The 23684-nt window shown below is 41.1% G+C and overlaps 1 protein-coding gene across 3 annotated transcripts in view; it reads right to left on the minus strand.

Moving 5' to 3' along the window:
- Window positions 1-836: 836 nt before the first annotated feature.
- Window positions 837-23684, minus strand: part of SERAC1 (serine active site containing 1) — a 75333-nt gene continuing 52485 nt past the window's right edge. For all 3 annotated transcript variants that reach the window (XM_060617006.3, XM_060617004.3, XM_060617005.3), the window contains 7 exons: window positions 10944-11094; window positions 9133-9274; window positions 8035-8129; window positions 6436-6533; window positions 4823-5005; window positions 3526-3669; window positions 837-2095 (listed from right to left, as the gene is read on the minus strand). In XM_060617006.3, coding sequence (XP_060472989.2) covers window positions 1959-2095; window positions 3526-3669; window positions 4823-5005; window positions 6436-6533; window positions 8035-8129; window positions 9133-9274; window positions 10944-11094 — 950 coding nt within the window. In that variant the 3' untranslated portion in view covers window positions 837-1958. The remainder of the gene's footprint in view (window positions 2096-3525; window positions 3670-4822; window positions 5006-6435; window positions 6534-8034; window positions 8130-9132; window positions 9275-10943; window positions 11095-23684) is intronic.

Raw genomic sequence — 23684 nt, forward strand, 5'->3', positions numbered from 1 at the left:
GGCTTTTAAAGTATGTAAATAGACTTTTTCTAGGGGAAGACTGCAAGATGGGGGTTTCTGCCTGTGCTGAGCCCTGACTGGTTTCCGTGTTTGTTGTAGTCCCGAGGGACCCGCAAACACAAGCCCTGCTGGCCACCAGAGCCGAGCAATTGAGGGGTGCATTCTCTGGGTAGCAGCCCCAAAAGCCAGGGCACTGGCTTGCAAGGTTCTCCCAGGGAAACACCAGGGACTTAAAATGGGCCAGAGGGAGAATGCAGATATGGTTCCCATCTGCCTCCCCAGTCTCCATGGAGGATCACAGCCTCTAGAGGTGTGCTGAATTAGAAGTCTGAGCCTCAGGCTGCAGCTTTTAAGAGCTGCAAATCGATCTCCCTTAGCTAGTATTTATTGTCAGCTTACCATTGCTAGCTAATCCTTACATTCACTGTATCTACATAATAAAACAAGTGGTTAAGTCACTTGTTAGGTTGGTTCATAATTACATGTTGAGAGTTTACCTTCAGATGCTGTACTTTATAGTTTTAGCTTTGGTTATCCCATTCTACAAATGTCTACCATCTTCAAAGTGCTAAAGATAGGTTTAAAAGGACCCAGCAATTCCACTCCTTATATCCAAGAGAATGGAAAGTACATGTTTACAGCAGCATTATTCATAATAGCCAAAAAGTGAAAAGAACCTAAATAATCATCAGCCAATGAATGCATAAACAAATGTATATCTCCACACAATTGAACATTATTTGACCATAAAGAGGAATGAAGTACTGATACATGCTACATCATACATGAACCTTGAAAACATTATGCTAAAAGAAGGCAGACACAGAGGCCACACATTGTAGGATTCCATTTATATGAAATGTCCATAATACGCAAATCCATAGAGAGAGGGAGTAGATTCGTGTTTGGCAGGAGCTGAAGGGAAAGGAGGTGAGTCGTGATTGCTAATGGGTATAGAGTTAATTTGGGGGACGATGCAATGTTCTGAAATTACATAGTGGGGAGGGTCGTACAACTCTGTATATACACTAAAAATCAACTGTATATTTAAAAGGATCAATATTATGTGATTTCTATCTTAATGCTGTTATTTAAAACTAAAAAGTCATTAACGTGATTTCATATTTCTTACATGCTTAAGGTCAATTGATGCAACTTTCAAATGAGCATGAAAGAAAGGTCTATTTTACTTAGCTAAAGAGAATCAGAGAATCTTCATACTAAGTACTGCTGATATATATATATATATATATATATATATATATATATATATATATAATGGATTAGCTACTTTATCCTTATCTGGGAAAAATTACAAGTATAGGTAGCTGCAATCTGGAAAGAATTACTAGAGGCTACAATTCTTTTAAAAAGAGAATTATTCTCAGCAATATGAAAATAAAAACTTATAAGGAACTGCCCATGGATGACAAGTCTGACAGTTAATGTTAGACAAAGGTTTACACGGATATATATTTTTAAATTTATAGCACATGGAAACCCAGAACAAAAAATATTTATATTCTATATATTATATTCCATAGTTCAGTTTCCTCTCTAGTCTAGGTACTCTCCAAATGGCATTTTTATGGAAGGTGATGATTGCTCTCCCTTGAGAAACCATCAGTGTTCCTCCTGGTATGAGCTGGAGACAGTCACAGATGACAAAAGGCAGTCTCTGTCCGTAGCAGCTTGCTCCCTGCAGCAGGGCCAACGCTGCAAAACATAAGCCAGTGCACATGGAATTTCTTTTAAATCAAAAGAATCCAGTCTAGCCCTTCATTCTCTGATTGCCACTTTAGGTTTGTGCTTTTCAGTGCATGAAATGAGAATAGGCTGTTGCCTGCAACATGCTTCAGACCACAGTGATGCCATAGGGAATATGTTTGCATGATTGCTTAGAGCTTTAAAAGAGAAAGAGAACACCAAACTTCTTGCAAAATGGAAGAAGATAACGGTCAGTCTTCAAGATCTTTGGCTAAAGTTTCACAGATGAATTGTAAGGTACGCTGGTATAAAAAAGCATCTTTTTTCTTTGGCTTACAAATGTTCAAATGGTCAACATCCACAGGAATTAGATCTCCAATGCCTAAATCTGAAGAAAACAAAAATGTCAAAATCTAAGTAAAAATACAGGCTTCCCCTGTCAATACCGCACGAGGACAGTTGGGTGGTTCCAAATGTGATTTGGTGGTGCTAATGGACTCTAAAAAGATAAAGGAACCGGAAGTGTGACCATTGCTAAACTACATGTGACTAATCACATGAGAATGGATTCTTAGGTATAATTTTATGCTTTTCATAAACTCTTTGTAGAATTTATGTGTTCTGGCCTACTTGCTAACAGTGAACAGAACCTGAGTAGTATCATCCTCAAAACCTTTACATATTTGCATGTTATTACTAGATTATTCCACGGTTCTTTTAACCACCTCTTTTTCTAGAGTTTATGTTGTTATACTTCATAACGAGCTCCCTTATCCTGACAAGAATGGGAACGTCTCACATGGGATCCATCTTTCACTCTACCAGGGTAAGATGATTTAGTGCTTGAGAGATCTAACAGAGTTTCTGATGTTTCAGCCTAACAAAGTCCACCTAGCTGGAAGTGACAAGAGGTCCTAGTTCCAAAGTCCTTTTTTTAAGTTCTTCAACCCATGAACTCCTCACCCTATGGGGTATTACTTTGCGGTAAAGTCTCTTTAGGCTCCACTAAAGAGTATTAAGCCTTTCATTTTATTTAGATAATACATAATGGACTTAGGACAAAACTTGTTTATACAGGCTGAAGAACCATCTGCCAGGCACTCCAGATCCACACTGTCCCTGAGAGCCCTCAGTATGGCCAAATACCACCAGATAGCACCCAGCCCTGTATCAGAGGTGATCCAGTTGACCAGGTGAGGGAAAAGCGGTTCAAGAAGGGAAATGTGTGGGTTATATACTACATACAGAGTAATATCGGAGGCTATAAAGAGAATTAAGATTTGGGCCTCAAAGAGCCTGTGATACATTATAATACATCACAGTAACAGGTATTGGTTATTTCCAGTATTATAAAAAAAAAAACAACTGGTGTTTGAATATTCCCCATCTAAGATTCCAATGGAAAAAAAAAAAATACAATCCTCCATTTACTAAAGCTTCCACACTTTTAGCTGCATGTAGAAACCTTTAACAAATCAATCATCAGCCTGTTAAATGAAATGCTCCTTTGGTTCGGACAGAAGGGCTCTGTATTCTTACTTTCATGCGACAGAGCTCACTGGTTATGGCTAAGTTAGAAGCAGCCAATGAACCCTGGCCAGCTAGTCAGTTAAATGCAGGGATGGAGAGGAGTAATGCCAAGGTTGTATGTTGGCAGAGAAATTTTAATCTATAGCTGAAAAGAATCATAGAATCTAGATCTTCTTAAAACTGTCTCCTTAGCTGAGAAGCTGAACATAAAAACGGGTTGCTTCCGATTAAATATAGGTACCACCAACTAGGCATCTCATAGGGAACAAATTTCGCAAGAGTGAATACCTGCTGATTCCACAGGTACCACATGCAGTTTAATCATGCTACCAATGTAAGTTGGCAGTGTTTCCACGAAATTCAGCACCTGGAAGTTTTTGTCTTTAGCAAACTCCAGAAAGTCATCCTGTAGTGTTTTAAGTGCAGGAGAATCTGTAAAATTACAGAAAACAAGACTGTGACAAATTGTTTACCCAATTCATAATAAAATGTACTAAAGAGAAAATTAGGGTCCTGATGAAAGTTCGTGGCTTTTTTCTCCTTCCCAAGAAGCCATTAAGATGAGACTAAAGAGCTAAAGCCACCCCAGAACTGACAGAGGCCAGCAGGCAGAGGGAGAGGTTCCACATGTTACTGGCTGACTGGAAGTATGTAGGGCAATGTGGTATGTGGGACTGAGGGGTCCCTCAGTGTGCTGGCTGGCACCTTCACCCTAAAGCCCAACCTCCCATCAACAGAGCCTGTCTCTAATCACAGAGTGCCTGTCCCCCAACCTCAACTAGGAAAAGGCAACCAGGACAGACCATATCCTAGAAGATACCCTACAACCTAAAAGAGACAGACCTGGTGAACAAAAAGAAAAGAAAGGGGGGAAAAAAAAACCTGGGCACAGAAGACACAGAACTCAGTGAAGAAACAGAAAAGAACTTTAAGAAAAACCTCTGATTAGTATCGTTAAAATGATTTCAAAAGAGTCAGAACAAGAAAGAGTTTGTGGAAAATAAAACAACTTCCAAAAATAAAGTTCAATAGAAGGTTTAGAAGATGAAGTAACTCTCCATAAAGCAGGAGAGCAAATCTGAACAAAAAGACAAGTGATATATTAAGGCTCAGCCAGGGGCTCCAAAGTGATCAATAGGTGTTCCAGAAAAAGAGAAAATGCTTATCAATCAAAATAAAGATAGTACATTATAATTACTATCCTGAAAATCTTAAGTTTGTTTACGTTTTAATAAGTTGACCTTCTGAACTCATGGAAAAAAGCAGTTCGTTGGTAATTTGGAGTAATACTTAAAATTTTAAATATTTAAGATAGTATTAAAATTGTCATATTTGAGCAAATAATGGCTTAAGGGAAAGTATCAAAGAAAAATCAAGCCTAAACTAAAAATTTTCTATGACAGTCTAAACATGATTTGTATACAAATAATAAAATGGGATCACTTCTTGGCCTTTTGGCTAAGACCAAGTGCAAATAATAAAATGGAATAATATAGCCAAGTTAGACACTTTCTTCCTCCTTGTCCTGTATAACTAATATTATAATACAATCCCAATTCCCTTCGTGACAGAAGGTAAATATTACCCTTGCTGAGTTCTTTGACTTCCAAGGAGGGAAAGAGAAGATAGCGAATATTAACAGAGTATTCAGCCAGATGGGATCCATGATGAGGGACGCTATAAAAAATTATTCCTCTGGTATTGTTTATAACAGTACTCATTTCTGGCTTCTTAGAGGCTTCCAACAGCATCTTTTTGACAAGAAGACCTAGTTGTACAAAGAAAAAGAATGCATGAGCTGTTTTTCTTCCTTCCATTATTCTAAAAAAAAAAAAAAAAAAAAAAAAGCGGGGCAGGGGGGTGGTGGTAGGGAACATATACACAAAAAAAGATGTTTCTTTTAAAAGTTTAAACAATTCTCTATAGTCCAACAGACAGGGCTTTAAAATATTAGCACTTGATAATGTAGAATACAGATGTCCCTTTAACAGCATGGTTTGAACGTACAGGTCCACTCATAATGGATTTCGTACAGTACTGTTAATATATCTTCTCATGATCTTATTTATTGTAAGAATACAGTACGGTATACATACACAAGACATATTTATTGACCGTTATCAGTAAGGCGTCTGGTCAACAGTACGCTATCAGTAGCTAAGTTTTGGGGGAGTCAGAAGTTATATGCAGATTTTTGACTATGCGGGGGTTAGTGCCCCTAGTCCTCATGCTATCCCAGGGCCAACTGTATAGAACACAAGCCTACAAACAGGTAAGATTCTACAAACTCACCTGAAATGCAGATCTTCTATCACAGGATGCACTGTCCCACAGAAGGAGTGCCGGGCATTGCTATTTGGGGTGTCCATCAATGAAGTACATATGCAGTACTAGTCTCCCCATCCTGCCCACAGTGACCCACTAATGGCCACACCATGAGGACAGTACTAATATTCAAAAGAGAGTCCCCTAAAGCTTAACCCCCAAGGAAAACAAACCTTCCGTAGGCAAATGCACCCAGGAAGGCACCATCTCTTCTGTCCTCCTACCCTGGGCTTGAAGCTGATGATGCAACACAAAGGTCACTTAGATGGTGACAGTAGACCTCTGCGGACACAAACGGCTACATCTTCCTTTCTCTCAGAAAAAGCCCAACTCTGAGTCTGCAATCCTGAGCGTTTCGTCAGATAAACGAGGTCAGAGGCTGCAACAAGGCCCACTGCAGGGCAGCTGGTGAAAACTCGCAGAGAAAGGGGGTGGGGAGTGGCCTGGGAGGGGCAGGGGATGTTGCTTAGCAAGCCCACACCAGGTCCCAGATGCCATCACCCCTCCCCTTCAGCAGGCTTGGGGCTGGGGCTGTGGGCTCCGCAGTGGTCGGGGGAGCAGGGAAGCGGGGAGCACAAGGACCAGCCAGGAATGCTGAGGGATATTTATGGTCAGGCTTATATAAGCCATAGACTGCTTCTGCTGTTTACTGATTCTCACTACATGAAATCATGATGTTGTCAAACTCCTGTTCCTTGTGGTCCCCTTTTGGAAAAACAAATAGCAGGGAAGGAGAGGAGAGTAATTTAAAAACTTAGCCACGGCCAAAAATGTTAATTTGGGGGGAAAGGGCCAGTGTTAAGTGAAACAGCTGGGGTGACTCAGCTCCAACAGCCTCACAGCGCTGGCTTCACAGCGATGAAACGTACTTACCTCCCATGCTGTGTGACACCCAAATGACCGGCCTGTCCCCAACACCAGCAGCTCTGAGCTTCCTCAGAAGCTCGTCGCTCCTGAATGCAATGGACTTCCTGAACGAAAAGAAACCAGCAGGAATAACCTGGGGCTACTGCCTCCCCGCCACAAATTTCATTCTCCAATTTTTTAAGACAAGAACTTTTTTGGGCCAATACCATACACTACATTTTGGGGTCAGGAATACCCCTATTCTCTCTGCTTGATTTCTACAACTGCTCATTCCCCATTTCTTAGTCACACTGGCATAACTGGGAATATCTAGGCCCAGAACAGGCCACTCGTTTACTCAACAAGCAGGGGTTGAGCATCTAATATGCGTGTGGCAATTTTTACAAGTCAAGCTCGGGTCTCGCACCAACTGCTCCCACCACTTAGGATGTGTGTCCTTTCTCATTATGTGGCCTGAAAATAACACCATGTTGTCTCTTGTGAGTTCACCTATGCGGTCACCTGCCATTGCTGGTTAGTTCTACTTGTATTTATGCTGCAAACATTAAGCTTTCATCATTTTGGTTATTTAGAAATACCAGAAAGCTATCAGAATCAGAAAATTCAAAGTAATTTTCAAGCAAGAGGGGAACTTCAAAACTATGTAGTCTGGTAGTTTTAAACTGTTTATCTAGGGGTGTCTGGGTGGCTCAGTCGGTTGAGTGTCCGACTTCAGCTCAGGTGATGATCTCACGGTCCATGAGTTCAAGGCCTGGGTCGGGCTCTGTGCTGACAGCTCAGAGCCTGGAGCCTGCTTCGGATTCTGTGTCTCCCTCTCTCTCTGCCCCTAACCCACTCATGCTCTGCCTCAAGAATAAATAAAAAATATTAAAAAAAATTTTTTTTTAAATAAAAATAAACTATAGATATAGAATCCTTTCCTTGCAATAAAGGTTTGTCAGAGTTCCTCCAGGTGAAATGGGGAAGGACCCTTGAGCTCTCGCCCACTGGCCCTCAGAACACTTCTCTGGCACCTAAGTGGGAGCCGTTCACCAGTGATAATCAGTTTGGTAACAGTGATTCCGACCAACTCTCTCAATTTGCAGACCAAGCCTCCCAGACAAGTTAGATGGCTTGTTGATCACACAGTGGGTCAGAGGTAGAATCAGCTACAGTCTTGGTCCCGGAGCCAAGAGGTCCAGGGCTCCTTCATGTATATACAGTCAGCACGTGTGACCTACAAGTGACACCGGGAGCCTACAGTGCTCAGCATCTTTTTCTTTGCTTCCTTTAGTCAATATACTTGTGAACACGAAAGGAAAAAGCTTCACGTTTACTTCTGAGAGTAAAGGAGACTTTGCTATAGAATCCACTGGTCCTTACTATGAGAATAGTTACAAATGAACCACTTTAGGAATCCAACATTGACGCTGTATCTAAGCCTTATACTATTTCATTGTTTATATATTACTAACTCCTTCTAGAAGGAAGAGAAAAAAGGCTAGGGTTTTCATAATAAAATTCTGCCTGTGGCATCAAAAGCTAAAGCCCCTCTCCCCACCCCAGAGGGTCCACTTGTGGCCTGGACCCTGGCCCTTCCTCCCAGCCCACAGCTTCCTCTGTTACCTTTCCATCGGGCACCTCGTTCTCCAGTCGCTCAGGCTGGTGTCATACTCCACAGATATAATTCGGAGAGCAGGACAGTCTCTTGCCAACCATGTCTATATAATTAAAAGGTACAAAAGAACATATATGAATTTCCACTGCTTCAGTTATTTCCTAGTAATTGATACCTGTAACTAAAGGTCACTGTAATACTGACGACTAATAAACATAGCGTTAGAATAAAGTTTAAAGGTGACTAGAAAACCAGTTCCAACGTTTTATCTTTTTATGTCTCTGGTCACAAGGTGGCACCAATATTTATAAGCATAAGGCCAATGCAAATTTCCAGAACATATTCTCAATTTTAATGCACTATAGCCAAAAGCAAGGAGTTCCTGGAATCCAGATCAAATTAGATTTTGGAGAGCACTTACTAGAAAGTTATGATCTCAGCACAGAGAATATGATGGTTGAAGATTTGACCTGGAACTCAGAGATACTAATTGAGTCACAGTTGTCTGTGGACCCAGGGTCTATCGTACTTCAGTGTTGCTAGAGACCAAGTGCAAACCATTCTTTGCGGGATAAGCCTCTGTGAAGGTGAGGAAGCCACGGTGGGACAAAGTCCAAGAAACTGCACATGTGCAACAACCGTGTTCACTGAACTTTAGGTATATTCCACTGGACGCATTCATCTCAGAGTTAAGGCTCTCAGAAGAAATGTCATCAAGGAAATCCAAAGTAGAATTATTTCTTCAAAGTATTTCTGTTTTTATAATTATTAAAGTCACAGAACTAGCTAACTATTATGAATGTGTTATGGGTTATATTTTTAATAGGAGTGAACAAATACTAGCCTTCACCCATTTTTTAACTTAGTGAAATACTCCTTGAGAGTTATAGCCCACACCCTGATCAGAAATTACACAACAGAAGGCAGGGTGACAAGCCGAGCTGTTCAGGAATATACTACGAATGTCCCCAAGGAACAGAAAATCTGCACGGAAGAAAAATCCCAGTAGAAAGAGAAAAATAAGCAAATCACAATGAGGCCCTGACAGCTGGAGACACCAATGTGTCATGAAGAAGGTGGCCTAACCAAAGTCAGCACTTCCTTACCTTAGGCCAACATGTTGTATACCTGGCATCGTCCTCTAAAATCTTTTCAGTTAAAAGCTGCTCATTGTCCTGCTGGCGCCATGTTTTGAATGCTGCTCCCATAAGGCCATGAATAAAAAGGACATCTGCTTTAATGGGCTGACTGACGGGGGAGAGAGTTTTAAAAAGAAGCAGAATAAACGCATTACTGCTTGGGAAAGAATCTACACAGCACTCTGTGGATGGTGCTTAGCAAGCTTATATGACAGCAAATAAAACCATGAAGGCAGGCCGTGTAAGCACAGGTGCGCCGAGGATCCCTATAAGGAGTCTGGGCACAGAGACATGGAGCGTGCTTGCTACTCTATAAAAGTGGACACAGATCCAGCCAATGGACCAACCAAAGTCAACTGGAAAAGTTTGGTGACTAATGAAGCGACATATGTCATAGACTGCCCTCCAAAGAATTTCATGAGAATACTCCACAAATCAATAAAAGTATTTAAGAAATTAAGTTAGTGTAGTTTCAAGTTGAGTATGCATGAGAGATTTTTTAAAACTTATCAAGGGAAATGTTTAGCAGAAATGAGATTTTAAAGTAATTTATTGTCTTTAGATAGGACATTTTTAAAAACTGGACATAGCGTATTACTTGTAAGTTATTTATAGTACCCGCACAATTATGCAATACATATAAAATACATTTCCATATTATTTGTTTATAAATTGGAATTATCCAGGCAATCCGTTTTTCAATTAAATGTTTTTACTATTTTTCTGAGGTATTATTTTTTTTTAATGTTTATTTATTTCAGAGAGAGAGAAACAGAGTGTGAGCAGGGTAGGGGCAGAGAGAGAGGGAGAACACAGAATCCAAAGCAGGCTCCAGGCTCTGAGCTGTCCGCACAGAGCCTGACACAGGGCTCAAACCCACAAACCATGAGATCATGACCTGAGCCGAAATCAGATGCTTAACTGACTGAGCTACTCAGGCACTCCTCTGAGGTATTATTTTAAAGTGCCTGACAAGGGGCACCTGGATGGCTCAATTGGTTAAGGGTCTGACTCCTGATTTCAGCTCAGGTCATGATCTCAGGGTTCTGTTGAGATCGAGCCCTGCGAAAGGGCTCTGCGCTGACAGCAAGGAGCCTGCTTGGGATTCTCTCTCCCCCTCTCTCAAAATAAATAAAAACTTTTTAAAAAAATTCTAAATAAATAAATACATAAAGTACCTGACAAAAATCCCAGAAATATGTAAGTTTTTCATTGTGGTCCTTTCTATATTTACGATCTCAGCAATGATACAACTGGAAATGGTGACCAGATATAACCTTAAGGAGTAGGAGTCAAATTTATTACAACTTCTTCCTTCTAGTGCATGATTTTATAACTTGCATAAACTTTCTGCAGTCCTTTTGAGTTCTAGAACCAGACTAATAGGATTGCCTGCATAGAGTGTCCTATCTCCTTCCATGCAAACCAACCTCTACAATCCTAATCAGCTATTAACTCAGAACTCCAAGAACCCAGCAGTGAAACAAACAACCCACATTACAAAACTCAAGCGGGCCACACTCCAGGAGGTGAACACTATCTTACTGAAGGCCGGCCCTTGGTGTAAAATCACGCTGATAATTTAGCCAGTTCCATACTTTCATGACAGCCTGCAATTCTTCTGAGGTTATTATGGACAAGCGGAGTCAGTATATAAGGTTACCAGGATTATCTGTAAGGCATTTAACATCTAAATTACGCAGAAATAAAATAAAAAGATAAGCCCTCTAGGCTTTACCTCCCCACAGGAGACAAAGCGACACCATTTGCTTTCTTACCTTGTGCGATACTGGGGGTGTAGTACGTACACGCCGTCCTGGTATTTTTCTTGCATGGTCTCTCGGTCTAGATTAGCCAGGGTTCTGGCAGCATGTGAGGCCTCCATTATGCGGGGAGACTTCATTGCTTCTGCCAGTATAGAAACCCAACCTGGTGAGAAGAACAAGCTCCTAAATGCCGACGCTACTCCATCTCAGACTATGAGCGGTTTCTGGCTGAAAATAACAGGAGAAAGGCAGACTCCAGCGTCTGTCTCACAGAAAAGAGCGACTACTCCAACTCCATTCTGCCCTAAGGTCCTCTGGGTCCCACAGCACGTCATGTCCCAAGCCAGGTACCCTCTCCTCTATAGGAGGTCTCAAAGAAGGTAGGGGTTTAAGAGCCATTTTCTTTATTTAGAAAATCTAACAAAAGTTGCAATGACTAGAGATGTCATCAACGGTAAGAAAATAGGGTATTTTGCTTTCAGCAAGAATTATTAAACTCAGTAATTTTAATACTAGTTATTTCATCCCGATTGTCAGTCACATTAGCAGTGTTTAATGCACATAAGAAATGATTTCTTTATAATGAGCTTGCTTAGAAATAACAAGTATTGGCAATGATGTGGAAAAAAAAGGAAACTTGGTGGGAATGTGAGCTGGTATAGCCAATGTGGACAACAGTACGAAGGTTCATCAAAAAATTAAAAATAGAATTATCATAGGATCTAGTAATTCCTCTACTGGGTATTTACCCAAATGAAACAAAAACACTAATTCAAAAAGACATAGGTCCCCCTATGTATACTGAATTATTTATAATATGGAAGAGCAAGATATGGAAACAACTCAAGTGTCCATCCACAGATAAGTGGATAAAGAAGATGTGGTATATATGCAGAATATTGCCCAGCCTTAAAAAAAAAAAAGGAATCTTGCCATTTGCAATGACATGGCTGCAGTTAGAGGGTATCCTGCTAAGTGAAATAAGTCAGAGACAAATAGTATATGATTTCACTCATATGTGAAATTTAAGAAACGAAAACAGAAAAAAGAGACAAACTAAAAAAAAAGACTTAGCTATAGAGAAGAAACCGATGGTTGCCAGAGGGGCCGGTGTGGGGGGATGGGAGAAACAGGTGAAGGGGATAAAGAGGACACTTATAAGCACTGAGTAACGTACAATGGGTGAACATATTGTACACCTGAAACTAATATAACACTGTACATTAGGTTTCAATTTTAAAAGATAATATTAAAAAAGTAATAGTGCTTGATATATGAAAGTCTGTAAAACATGGGGTTCAGGAAGGAAACGTTTTTTTCTCAGCTCAGAGATTCACAGTATTTGACAGCTATTTGACTTCTCAATGACCTTTTTTTTTGTTAACTCTACCCCTGACATAGGACTCAAACTCAAGACCCAGAGATCAAGAGTTGGCTCCGGCAACTGGGCCAGCCAGGTGCCCCTAATATATACATGCTATATACTTTATAATGCACTTTTTTTCTTCAACAACATAGGATTATACTACAATATGGCTACAGTATGGGCTGTTTTTTAAGTTTATTTGTTTAGGTAATCTCTATACCCAACGTGGGGCTTAAACTCACAACCTGGAGATCAAGAGTTACATGCTGTACTGACTGAACCAGCCAGGTGCCCCCAAAACATTATTTTTTAAAGAGACACAAAGCCATACTATGTGCAATATGGCTTCATTTATTTTTCATGTTTTTGGTACTTAAAACATGACACTTTTTGCACATAAATATGTATGGAAGTGCATGTAAACACATGCCCACGCATGCACACACACACCTATAAAGGCACCTAGTTTGGTGCCTGGTCATCACCTCATAGGAGGGAGGTGGGTTGGGGAGGGCTCCGTAAAAAGGTGGGTTTAACTTTTTTGCTCTATGTTCTCTGAAGTTATTTACCAGGAGAATCTATTCACATGTTATTTATATAACTTAAAATAATACAACATGGACCTTGAGGGCAGAAAGATTTGGGCTTAAAATTTCTGTCCCCTACCGATGCTGTGGAACCTCAGTCAAGTTACTTGGGCCGGAAGAAGGTTCTAATAAATAAATCCAAATAAAAACTGCATTTACCAAGCCCAGCAGGCACTCAGCTGTCCCCATGTCCTCCTCCCACGCTCCGTGGCAAAAGTGTTAAGGATCAGTGTGATGATAGGCGGCCAGTATTTAATAACCCAGAAGTCTCAGACCGAATCATCATTTTTTAACAATATTCAAATTTGTAACATCAAAAAAAAAATGTCCCTTCAAAATGTTCTAAAGAATGCTTTATGGGAGAGGGAAGATGGCGGCATAGGAGGACGCTGGGCTCACCGCGCGTCCTGCCGATCACTTAGATTCCACCTACACCTGCCTAAAGAACCCAGAAAACCGCCAGAAGATTAGCAGAACGGAGTCTCCGGAGCCAAGCGCCGACGAGAGGCCCACGGAAGAGGGTAGGAAGGGCGGCGAGGCGGTGCGCGCTCCACGGACCGGCGGGAGGGAGCCGGGGCGGAGGGGCGGCTCGCCGGCCAAGCGGAGCCCCCGAGTCTGGCTGGCAAAAGCGGAGGGGCCGGACGGACTATGTTCCGACAGCAAGCGCGACTTAGCGTCTGGGAGGTCATAAGTTAACAGCTCTGCTCAGAAAGCGGGAAGGCTGGAGGACAAAGGGAGGGAGAGCTGCTGAGCCCCCGGACGACAGAGCTCAGTTTGGCGGGGAACAAAGGCGCTCGCCAGCGCCATCTCCCCCGCCCATCCCCCAGCCAAAATCCCAAAGGGAACCGGTTCCTGCCGGGGAACTTGCTCACTCTGCACAAACACCCAACTCTGTGCTCCTGCGGAGCCAAACCTCCGGCAGCGGATCTGACTCCCTCCCGCTGCCACAGGGCCCCTCCTGAAGTGGATCACCTAAGGAGAAGCGAGCTAAGCCTGCCCCTCCAGCCCCCGTGCACCTTGCCTACCCACCCCAGCTAATACGCCAGATCCCCAGCAACACAAGCCTGGCAGTGTGCAAGTAGCCCAGACGGGCCACGCCACCCCACAGTGAATCCCGCCCCTAGGAGAGGGGAAGAGAAGGCACACACCAGTCTGACTGTGGCCCCAACGGTGGGCTGGGGGCAGACATCAGGGTGGACTGCGGCCCCGCCCACCAACTCCAGTTAGACACCACAGCACAGGGGAAGTGCCCTGCAGGTCCTCACCACTCCAGGGACTCTCCAAAATGACCAAACGGCAGAATTCCCCTCAGAAGAAGCTCCAGGCAATAACAACAGCTAATGAACTGATCAAAAAGGATTTAAATAATATAACAGAAAGTGAATTTAGAATAATAGTCATAAAATTAATCGCTGGGCTTGAAAACAGTATAGAGGACAGCAGAGAATCTCTTGCTACAGAGATCAAGGGACTAAGGAACAGTCACGAGGAGCTGAAAAGCGCTTTAAACGAAATGCAAAACAAAATGGAAACGACGACGGCTAGGATTGAAGAGGCAGAGGAGAGAATAGGTGAACTAGAAGATAAAGTTATGGAAAAAGAGGAAGCTGAGAGAAAGAGAGATAAAAAAATCCAGGAGTATGAGGGGAAAATTAGAGAACTAAGTGATACACTAAAAAGAAATAATATACGCATAATTGGTATCCCAGAGGAGGAAGAGAGAGGGAAAGGTGCTGAAGGGGTACTTGAAGAAATTATAGCTGAGAACTTCCCTGAACTGGGGAAGGAAAAAGGCATTGAAATCCAAGAGGCACAGAGAACTCCCTTCAGACGTAACTTGAATCGATCTTCTGCACGACATATCATAGTGAAACTGGCAAAATACAAGGATAAAGAGAAAATTCTGAAAGCAGCAAGGGATAAACGTGCCCTCACATATAAAGGGAGACCTATAAGACTCGTGACTGATCTCTCTTTTGAAACTTGGCAGGCCAGAAAGGATTGGCACGATATCTTCAGTGTGCTAAACAGAAAAAATATGCAGCCGAGAATCCTTTATCCAGCAAGTCTGTCATTTAGAATAGAAGGAGAGATAAAGGTCTTCCCAAACAAACAAAAACTGAAGGAATTTGTCACCACGAAACCAGCCCTACAAGAGATCCTAAGGGGGATCCTGTGAGACAAAGTACCAGAGACATCACTACAAGCATAAAAACATACAGACATCACAATGACTCTAAACCCGTATCTTTCCATAATAACACTGAATGTAAATGGATTAAATGCGCCAACCAAAAGACATAGGGTATCAGAATGGATAAAAAAACAAGACCCATCTATTTGCTGTCTACAAGAGACTCATTTTAGATCTGAGGACACCTTTAGATTGAGAGTGAGGGGATGGAGAACTATTTATCATGCTACTGGAAGCCAAAAGAAAGCTGGAGTAGCCATACTTATATCAGACAAACTAGACTTTAAATTAAAGGCTGTAACAAGAGATGAAGAAGGGCATTATATAATAATTACAGGGTCTATCCATCAGGAAGAGCTAACAATTATTAATGTCTATGTGCCGAATACCGGAGCCCCCAAATATATAAAACAATTACTCATAAACATAAGCAACCTTATTGATAAGAATGTGGTCATTGCAGGGGACTTTAACACCCCACTTACAGAAATGGATAGATCATCTAGACACACGGTCAATAAAGAAACAAGGGCCCTGAATGATACATTGGATCAGATGGACTTGACAGATATATTTAGAACTCTGCATCCCAAAGCAACAGAATATACTTTCTTCTCGAGTGCACATGGAACATTCTCCAAGATAGATCATATACTGGGTCACAAAACAGCCCTTCATAAGTTTACAAGAATTGAAATTATACCATGCATACTTTCAGACCACAATGCTATGAAGCTTGAAATCAACCACAGGAAAAAGTCTGGAAAACCTCCAAAAGCATGGAGGTTAAAGAACACCCTACTAACGAATGAGTGGGTCAACCAGGCAGTTAGGGAAAAAATTAAAAAATATATGGAAACAAACGAAAATGAAAATACAACAATCCAAACGCTTTGGGACGCAGCAAAGGCAGTCCTGAGAGGAAAATACATTGCAATCCAGGCCTATCTCAAGAAACAAGAAAAATCCCAAATACAAAATCTAACAGCACACCTAAAGGAAATAGAAGCAGAACAGCAAAGGCAGCCTAAACCCAGCAGAAGAAGAGAAATAATAAAGATCAGAGCAGAAATAAACAATATAGAATCTAAAAAAACTGTAGAGCAGATCAACGAAACCAAGAGTTGGTTTTTTGAAAAAATAAACAAAATTGACAAACCTCTAGCCAGGCTTCTCAAAAAGAAAAGGGAGATGACCCAAATAGATAAAATCATGAATGAAAATGGGATTATTACAACCAATCCCTCAGAGATACAAACAATTATCAGGGAATACTATGAAAAATTATATGCCAACAAATTGGACAAGCTGGAAGAAATGGACAAATTCCTAAACACCCACACTCTTCCAAAACTCAATCAGAAGGAAATAGAAAGCTTGAACAGACCCATAACCAGCGAAGAAATTGAATCGGTTATCAAAAATCTCCCAACAAATAAGAGTCCAGGACCAGATGGCTTCCCAGGGGAGTTCTACCAGACGTTTAAAGCAGAGATAATACCTATCCTTCTCAAGCTATTCCAAGAAATAGAAAGGGAAGGAAAACTTCCAGACTCATTCTATGAAGCCAGTATTACTTTGATTCCTAAACCAGACAGAGACCCAGTAAAAAAAAGAGAACTACAGGCCAATATCCCTGATGAATATGGATGCAAAAATTCTCAATAAGATACTAGCAAATCGAATTCAATGGCATATAAAAAGAATTATTCACCATGATCAAGTGGGATTCATTCCTGGGATGCAGGGCTGGTTCAACATTCGCAAATCAATCAACGTGATACATCACATTAACAAAAAAAGAGAGAAGAACCATATGATCCTGTCAATCGATGCAGAAAAGGCCTTTGACAAAATCCAGCACGCTTTCTTAATAAAAACCCTTGAGAAAGTCGGGATAGAAGGAACATACTTAAAGATCATAAAAGCCATTTATGAAAAGCCCACAGCTAACATCATCCTCAATGGGGAAAAACTGAGAGCTTTTTCCCTGAGATCAGGAACACGACAGGGATGCCCACTCTCACCACTGTTGTTTAACATAGTGCTGGAAGTTCTAGCATCAGCAATCAGACAACAAAAGGAAATCAAAGGCATCCAAATTGGCAAAGATGAAGTCAAGCTTTCGCTTTTTGCAGATGACATGATATTATACATGGAAAATCCGACAGACTCCACCAAAAGTCTGCTAGAACTGATACATGAATTCAGCAAAGTTGCAGGATACAAAATCAATGTACAGAAATCAGTTGCATTCTTATGCACTAACAATGAAGCAACAGAAAGACAAATAAAGAAACTGATCCCATTCACAATTGCACCAAGAAGCATAAAATACCTAGGAATAAATCTAACCAAAGACGTAAAAGATCTGTATGCTGAAAACTATAGAAAGCTTATGAAGGAAATTGAAGAAGATATAAAGAAATGGAAAGACATTCCCTGATCATGGATTGAAAGAATAAATATTGTCAAAATGTCAATACTACCCAAAGCTATCTACACATTCAATGCAATCCCAATCAAAATTGCACCAGCATTCTTCTCGAAACGAGAACAAGCAATCCTAAAATTCATATGGAACCACAAAAGGCCCCGAAGAGCCAAAGTAATTTTGAAGAAGAAGACCAAAGCAGGAGGCATCACAATCCCAGACTTTAGCCTCTACTACAAAGCTGTCATCATCAAGACAGCATGGTATTGGCACAAAAACAGACACATAGACCAATGCAATACAATAGAAACCCCAGAACTAGACCCACAAACGTATGGCCAACTCATCTTTGACAAAGCAGGAAAGAACATCCAATGGAAAAAAGACAGTCTCTTTAACAAATGGTGCTGGGAGAACTGGACAGCAACATGCAGAAGGTTGAAACTAGACCACTTTCTCACACCATTCACAAAAATAAACTCAAAATGGATAAAGGACCTGAATGTGAGACAGGAAACCATCAAAACCTTAGAGGAGAAAGCAGGAAAAGACCTCTCTGACCTCAGCCGTAGCAATCTCTTACTCAACACATCCCCAAAGGCAAGGGAATTAAAAGCAAAAGTGAATTACTGGGACCTTATGAAGATAAAAAGCTTCTGCACAGCAAAGGAAACAACCAACAAAACGAAAAGGCAACCAACAGAATGGGAAAAGATATTTGCAAATGACATATCGGACAAAGGGCTAGTATCCAAAATCTATAAAGAGCTCACCAAACTCCACACCCGAAAAACAAATAACCCAGTGAAGAAATAGGCAGAAAACATGAATAGACACTTCTCTAAAGAAGACATCCAGATGGCCAACAGGCACATGAAAAGATGTTCAACGTCGCTCCTTATCAGGGAAATACAAATCAAAACCACACTCAGATATCACCTCACGCCAGTGAGAGTGGCCAAAATGAACAAATCAGGAGACTATAGATGCTGGAGAGGATGTGGAGAAACGGGAACCCTCTTGCACTGTTGGTGGGAATGCAAATTGGTGCAGCTGCTCTGGAAAGCAGTGTGGAGGTTCCTCAGAAAATTAAAAATAGACCTACCCTATGACCCAGCAATAGCACTGCTAGGAATTTATCCAAGGGATACAGGAGCACTGATGCATAGGGGCACTTTGTACCCCAATGTTTATAGCAGCACTCTCAACAATAGCCAAATTATGGAAAGAGCCTAAATGTCCATCAACTGATGAATGGATAAAGAAATTGTGGTTTATATACACAATGGAATACTACGTGGCAATGACAAAAAATGAAATATGGCCTTTTGTAGCAACGTGGATGGAACTGGAGAGTGTGATGCTAAGTGAAATAAACCATACAGAGAAAGACAGATACCATATGGTTTCACTCTTATGTGGATCCTGAGAAACTTAACAGAAACCCATGGGGGAGGGGAAGAAAAAAAAAAAAAGAGGTTAGAGTGGGAGAGAGCCAAAGCATAAGAGACTGTTAAAAACTGAGCATAAACTGAAGGTTGATGGGGGGTGGGAGGGCGGGGGGGGGGGGGGGGTGATGGGTATTGAGGAGGGCACCTTTTGGGATGAGCACTGGGTGTTGTATGGAAACCAATTTGACAATAAATTTCATATATTAAAAAAAATAATAAGGGGGGAAAAAAAAAGAATGCTTTATAATAACAATATAAGAATGTTTTGAAATTCTACCTGTAGAGATACACAGGTATATTACTGGTATACATTGAAAAAGATGGCTTTATTTTTAATGGAGTCCCAAGAAAGGAAACGCAACAGAAAGCAAGGTGCAAGCCATTTCTATGGCTTTTTTTAGTTGACAAAGTTATTTTCACAATGCTTCACCTTTTATAAAACATCAAATGCCCCTTGGAAAACTTGTGTCTTTAAGATTCAATGCTTCTAAATTCTGTAACATCTGAATATATGTTCATTATAAAAGCAATTGTTTAAAAATAGCACTTAATAACGGGAAATCAACATGGCGGAAAAGTAGGGGGACCCGAAGTTTCCTCGTCCCTCAAACACAGCAGTGTTGAGACCAAAGGACTTTGAAATCCAAGAGTCTGGGCTGCAGAGTGACAGATTCCATCTCCAGGGGCCCACGGGGACAACCTGGCAGGCCACAGGTGCATGATAGCGAACTGGGAGAGATGATAAAACAGGCAGGTAGGCACGGATGGGAGGGATCCCCTTCTGCAGAAGAGAGTCTGGGGAAGTGTAGGACTGTATCCGGACAAGAGAAAAACCACAGACCAGGATGCACAAAGATCCAATCTCTAACTGCGGGGCTTTCTCAGGACTGGGGCCAGCTGCCCTGTTTGCGCAACTGGGGAGAAGGGGAGCCAGCCCCTGGCTCGGTACCTAGTTCGGAGGCACAGTCCACAGTGGGAGAAAGCAATCCCCTCCCTGGAGTGCTGTGGGAAGAAGGTATATAAATAACCATTTAAAGGACAAAGACTGCCTGTGCCCGCCAGTCAGAGGCCATATATTGGTGGCGTAGAGCGGCACTTCCCCGGAACCAGGGAGCACGGAGCGGGACCCTTTAAGACCTCAAGGTTTAAATCCCAGCCTATCGCTGAGGTGCTTGAGTCAGCGGAGCGGGACAAACCTCCTCGTTCACGCCCATGGCACTGTGAGGACAGCCTGAATAGAGTGGTTTGGGACACCCAGTCTGTGCAGGAGAGAGTGGGGTGTCGCCATTTTTCTCCCCATCACCAACAAGGTGGGGCCTCAGGGAATAGAGCGCGGGGGGGCGGGGGGAGCAGGGGAGGCGGGGCCCACCTACTCCCAACCACGCCCCTCTGTGCCTGGTAACAGCGGACCCACTGGAGCGGGACTGACGCTGACGAACCAGATGGCCCCTCCTCCAGGCAAGGGCTACCAGTGATTCCAAGGCACCCAGCGGTTTTGCATTTCCTGATTTAATTCTCGGACAATTCTTATTATATATATATGCATATATTCTTCTTATATATATATATATTATATATATATATATTCTTATTATATATATATATTATATATATATATATTCTTATTATATATATATTATATATATATATATTCTTATATATATATACACACATATATATATATACATATATATGCATATATGTGTATATGTATGTATATATGTGTATATATGTGTATATGTATATATACATATATACATTTTTTTTTTTCTTCCTTTTCACCTTATTTCTTCCCTCTTCTAGTCTGGTTACTCTGGTTGTTGGTTTGTTTAAGCAGACATATTGAATCGATTCTCTTTATTCCCATTCTATAGCTGCTTTATTTTCCTCTCTCTCTGGATTAAGTCATATAGTGTCTCTACCTGGTCAATTTTCTTTTCTTTTCTTGTTCCCTGCCCCCGTCATTTCTCTCTTTGTATGGGATAAGGCCTCTTCCATCAACACCGCCCCTGCCCTGTTGTTTGCTGTAGCTGGTGTTTTGTGGGGGGTTTGTGTGTGTGTTTGTTTTTGTTTTGTTTTTTGTACTTTGTTTTCTTTTCCAGGGCTACTTCAACAAATCAAAGCACACCTAGTGGAGGGTCCAAAACATCACTATGAGTAGGGAGATAAAACAAACAGAGTCACAACAGAAAGCAAGTAATACACTCCAAAAACCATCTCCTGAAGGACCAGTCCCTGGATAATGTATGACCCCTCTTTAATATAGTAGTGCTTGCAGGTGCAGGACACATAACAAGCTTTTAAAACACATACAGGATATGGGAATGCAAGCTGGTGCAGCCACTCTGGAAAACAGGATGGAGGTTCCTCAAAAAACTAAAAATAGAACTACCCTATGACCCAGCAATTACACTACTAGGTATTTATACAAGGGATACAGGTGTGCTGTTTCAAAGGGATACATGCACCCCCAATGTTTATAGCAGCACTATCAACAATAGCCAGAGTATGGACAGAGCCCAAATGTCCATCAATGGATGAATGGATAAAGAAGATGTGGTGTGTGTGTGTGTGTGTCTGTGTACATACATACACACAATGGAGTATTACTTGGCAATCAAAAAGAATGAAATCTTGCCATATGCAACTACATGGATGGAACTGGAGGGTATTATGCTAAGTTAAATTAGAGAAATACAAATATCATATGACTTCACTCATATGAGGACTTTAAGAGACAAAACAGATGAACGTGAGGGAAGGGAAACAAAAATAATATAAAAACAGGAGGGGGACAAAACAGAAGAGACTCATAAATATGGAGAACAAACTGAGGGTTACTGGAGGGGTTGTGGGAGGGGGGATGGGCTAAATGGGTAAGGGGCACTAAGGAATCTACTCCTGAAATCATTGTTGCACCATATGCTAACTAATTTGGATGTAAATTAAAAAAAAAAAAAAAAAGTTACAAAAAATTGTAGGTAATAAATAAAACACATAAGGGACAGAAAACTAGCCAAAATGACAAAATGGAATTCTCCTCAAAAGAAATTCCCGGAAGAAATGACAGCTAAAGAATTGATCAAAACAGATATAAACAGTATAACTGAACAAGAATTTAGAATAATAGTCATAAGATTAATCGCTGAGCTTGAAAAAAAGCATAGAAGACAGCAGAGAATCTATTGCTGCAGAGATCAAGGAACTAATAAATAGTCATGATGTATTTTAAAATGTTGTAAGTGAGGTGCAAAATAAACTAAAGGCTGTGACAGTGAGGACTGAAGAGGCAGAGGGGAGAATAAGTGAAAGAGAAGATAAAATTATGGAAAAAAAATGAAGCTGAGGAAAAAAAAATTCTGGACCACAAAGGGAGAATTAGAGAACTAAGTGATTCAATGAAATATAATAATATCCATATCATAGGAGTTCCAGAAGAGGAGAAAGAGAAAGGGATGGAAGGTGTACTTGAAAAAATCATAGCTGAGAACTTCCCCGATCTGGGGAAGGAAAGAGACATTGAAATCCAGGAGGCACAGAGAACTCCCTTCAGATGTAACAAGAATCAATTTTCTGAACAACATATTACAGTGAAACTGGCAAAATACAAAGATGAAGAGAGAATTCTGAAAGCAGCTAGGGACAAACAGGCCTTAACTACAAGGGTAGACATATAAGAGTAGTAGCAGACCTATCTACTGAAACTTGGCAGGCCAGAAGGGAGTGGCAGGAAATACTCAATGTGCTGAATAGGAAAAATATGCAGTCAAGAATCCTTTATCCAGGAAGCCTGTCATTCAGAATAGAAGGAGATATAAAGGTTTTTCCAGACAAACAAAAACTGAAGGAATTCATCACTACTAAACCAGGCCTATAAGAGATCCTAAGGGGGACTCTGTGAGTGGAATGTCTCAAGGACCACAAAGTACCAGAGACATCGCTACAAGCATGAAACCTACAAATAACACAATGACTCTAAATCCGTATCTTTCATATCCATATCTACATCCATGGATGTAAATGGACTAAATGCTCCAATCAAATGACATAGTGTATTAGAATGGATAAAAAAACCAAGACTTATCTATATGCTGTCTACAAGAGACCCATTTTAGACCTGAGGACACCTTCAGGTTGAAAGTGAGGGGATGAAAAACCATCTATCATGCTACTGGAAGTCAAAAGAAAGCTGGAGTAGCCATACTTGTATCAGACAAACTAGATTTTAAACTAAAGGCTGTAACAAGAGAAGAAAAAGGGCATTATATCATAATTACAGGGTCTATCCATCAAGAAGAGCTAAAAATTATAAATGTTTATGAACCCAGGGCACCTGGGTGGTTTAGCTGGTTAAGCATCGACTTTGGCTCAGGTCATGATCTCAGGGTTCATGAGTTTGAGCCCCATGTCGGGCTCTGTGCTGACAGCTCAGAGCCTAGAGCCTGCTTCAGATTCTGTCCCTCCCCTGTTCATGTGTGTGTGCGCGCACACGCTCTCTCTCATTCTCTTTCTTTCAAAAATAAACATTATAAAAAATATCTATGCACCCAATTCAGAAGCCCCCAAATATATAAAACAATTCATCACAAACATAAGCAGTCTTATTGGTAAGAATGTGGCAACTGCAGGGGACTTTAATACTCTATTTACAACAATGGACAGATCATCTAGGCAGAAAATCAATAAAGAAACAATGGTCCTGAATGATATACTGGACCAGA

The sequence above is a fragment of the Panthera onca genome, chromosome B2 (assembly GCF_046562875.1).
Source record: "Panthera onca isolate mPanOnc1 chromosome B2, mPanOnc1 haplotype 2, whole genome shotgun sequence".
Taxonomy (NCBI): Eukaryota; Metazoa; Chordata; class Mammalia; order Carnivora; family Felidae; genus Panthera; species Panthera onca.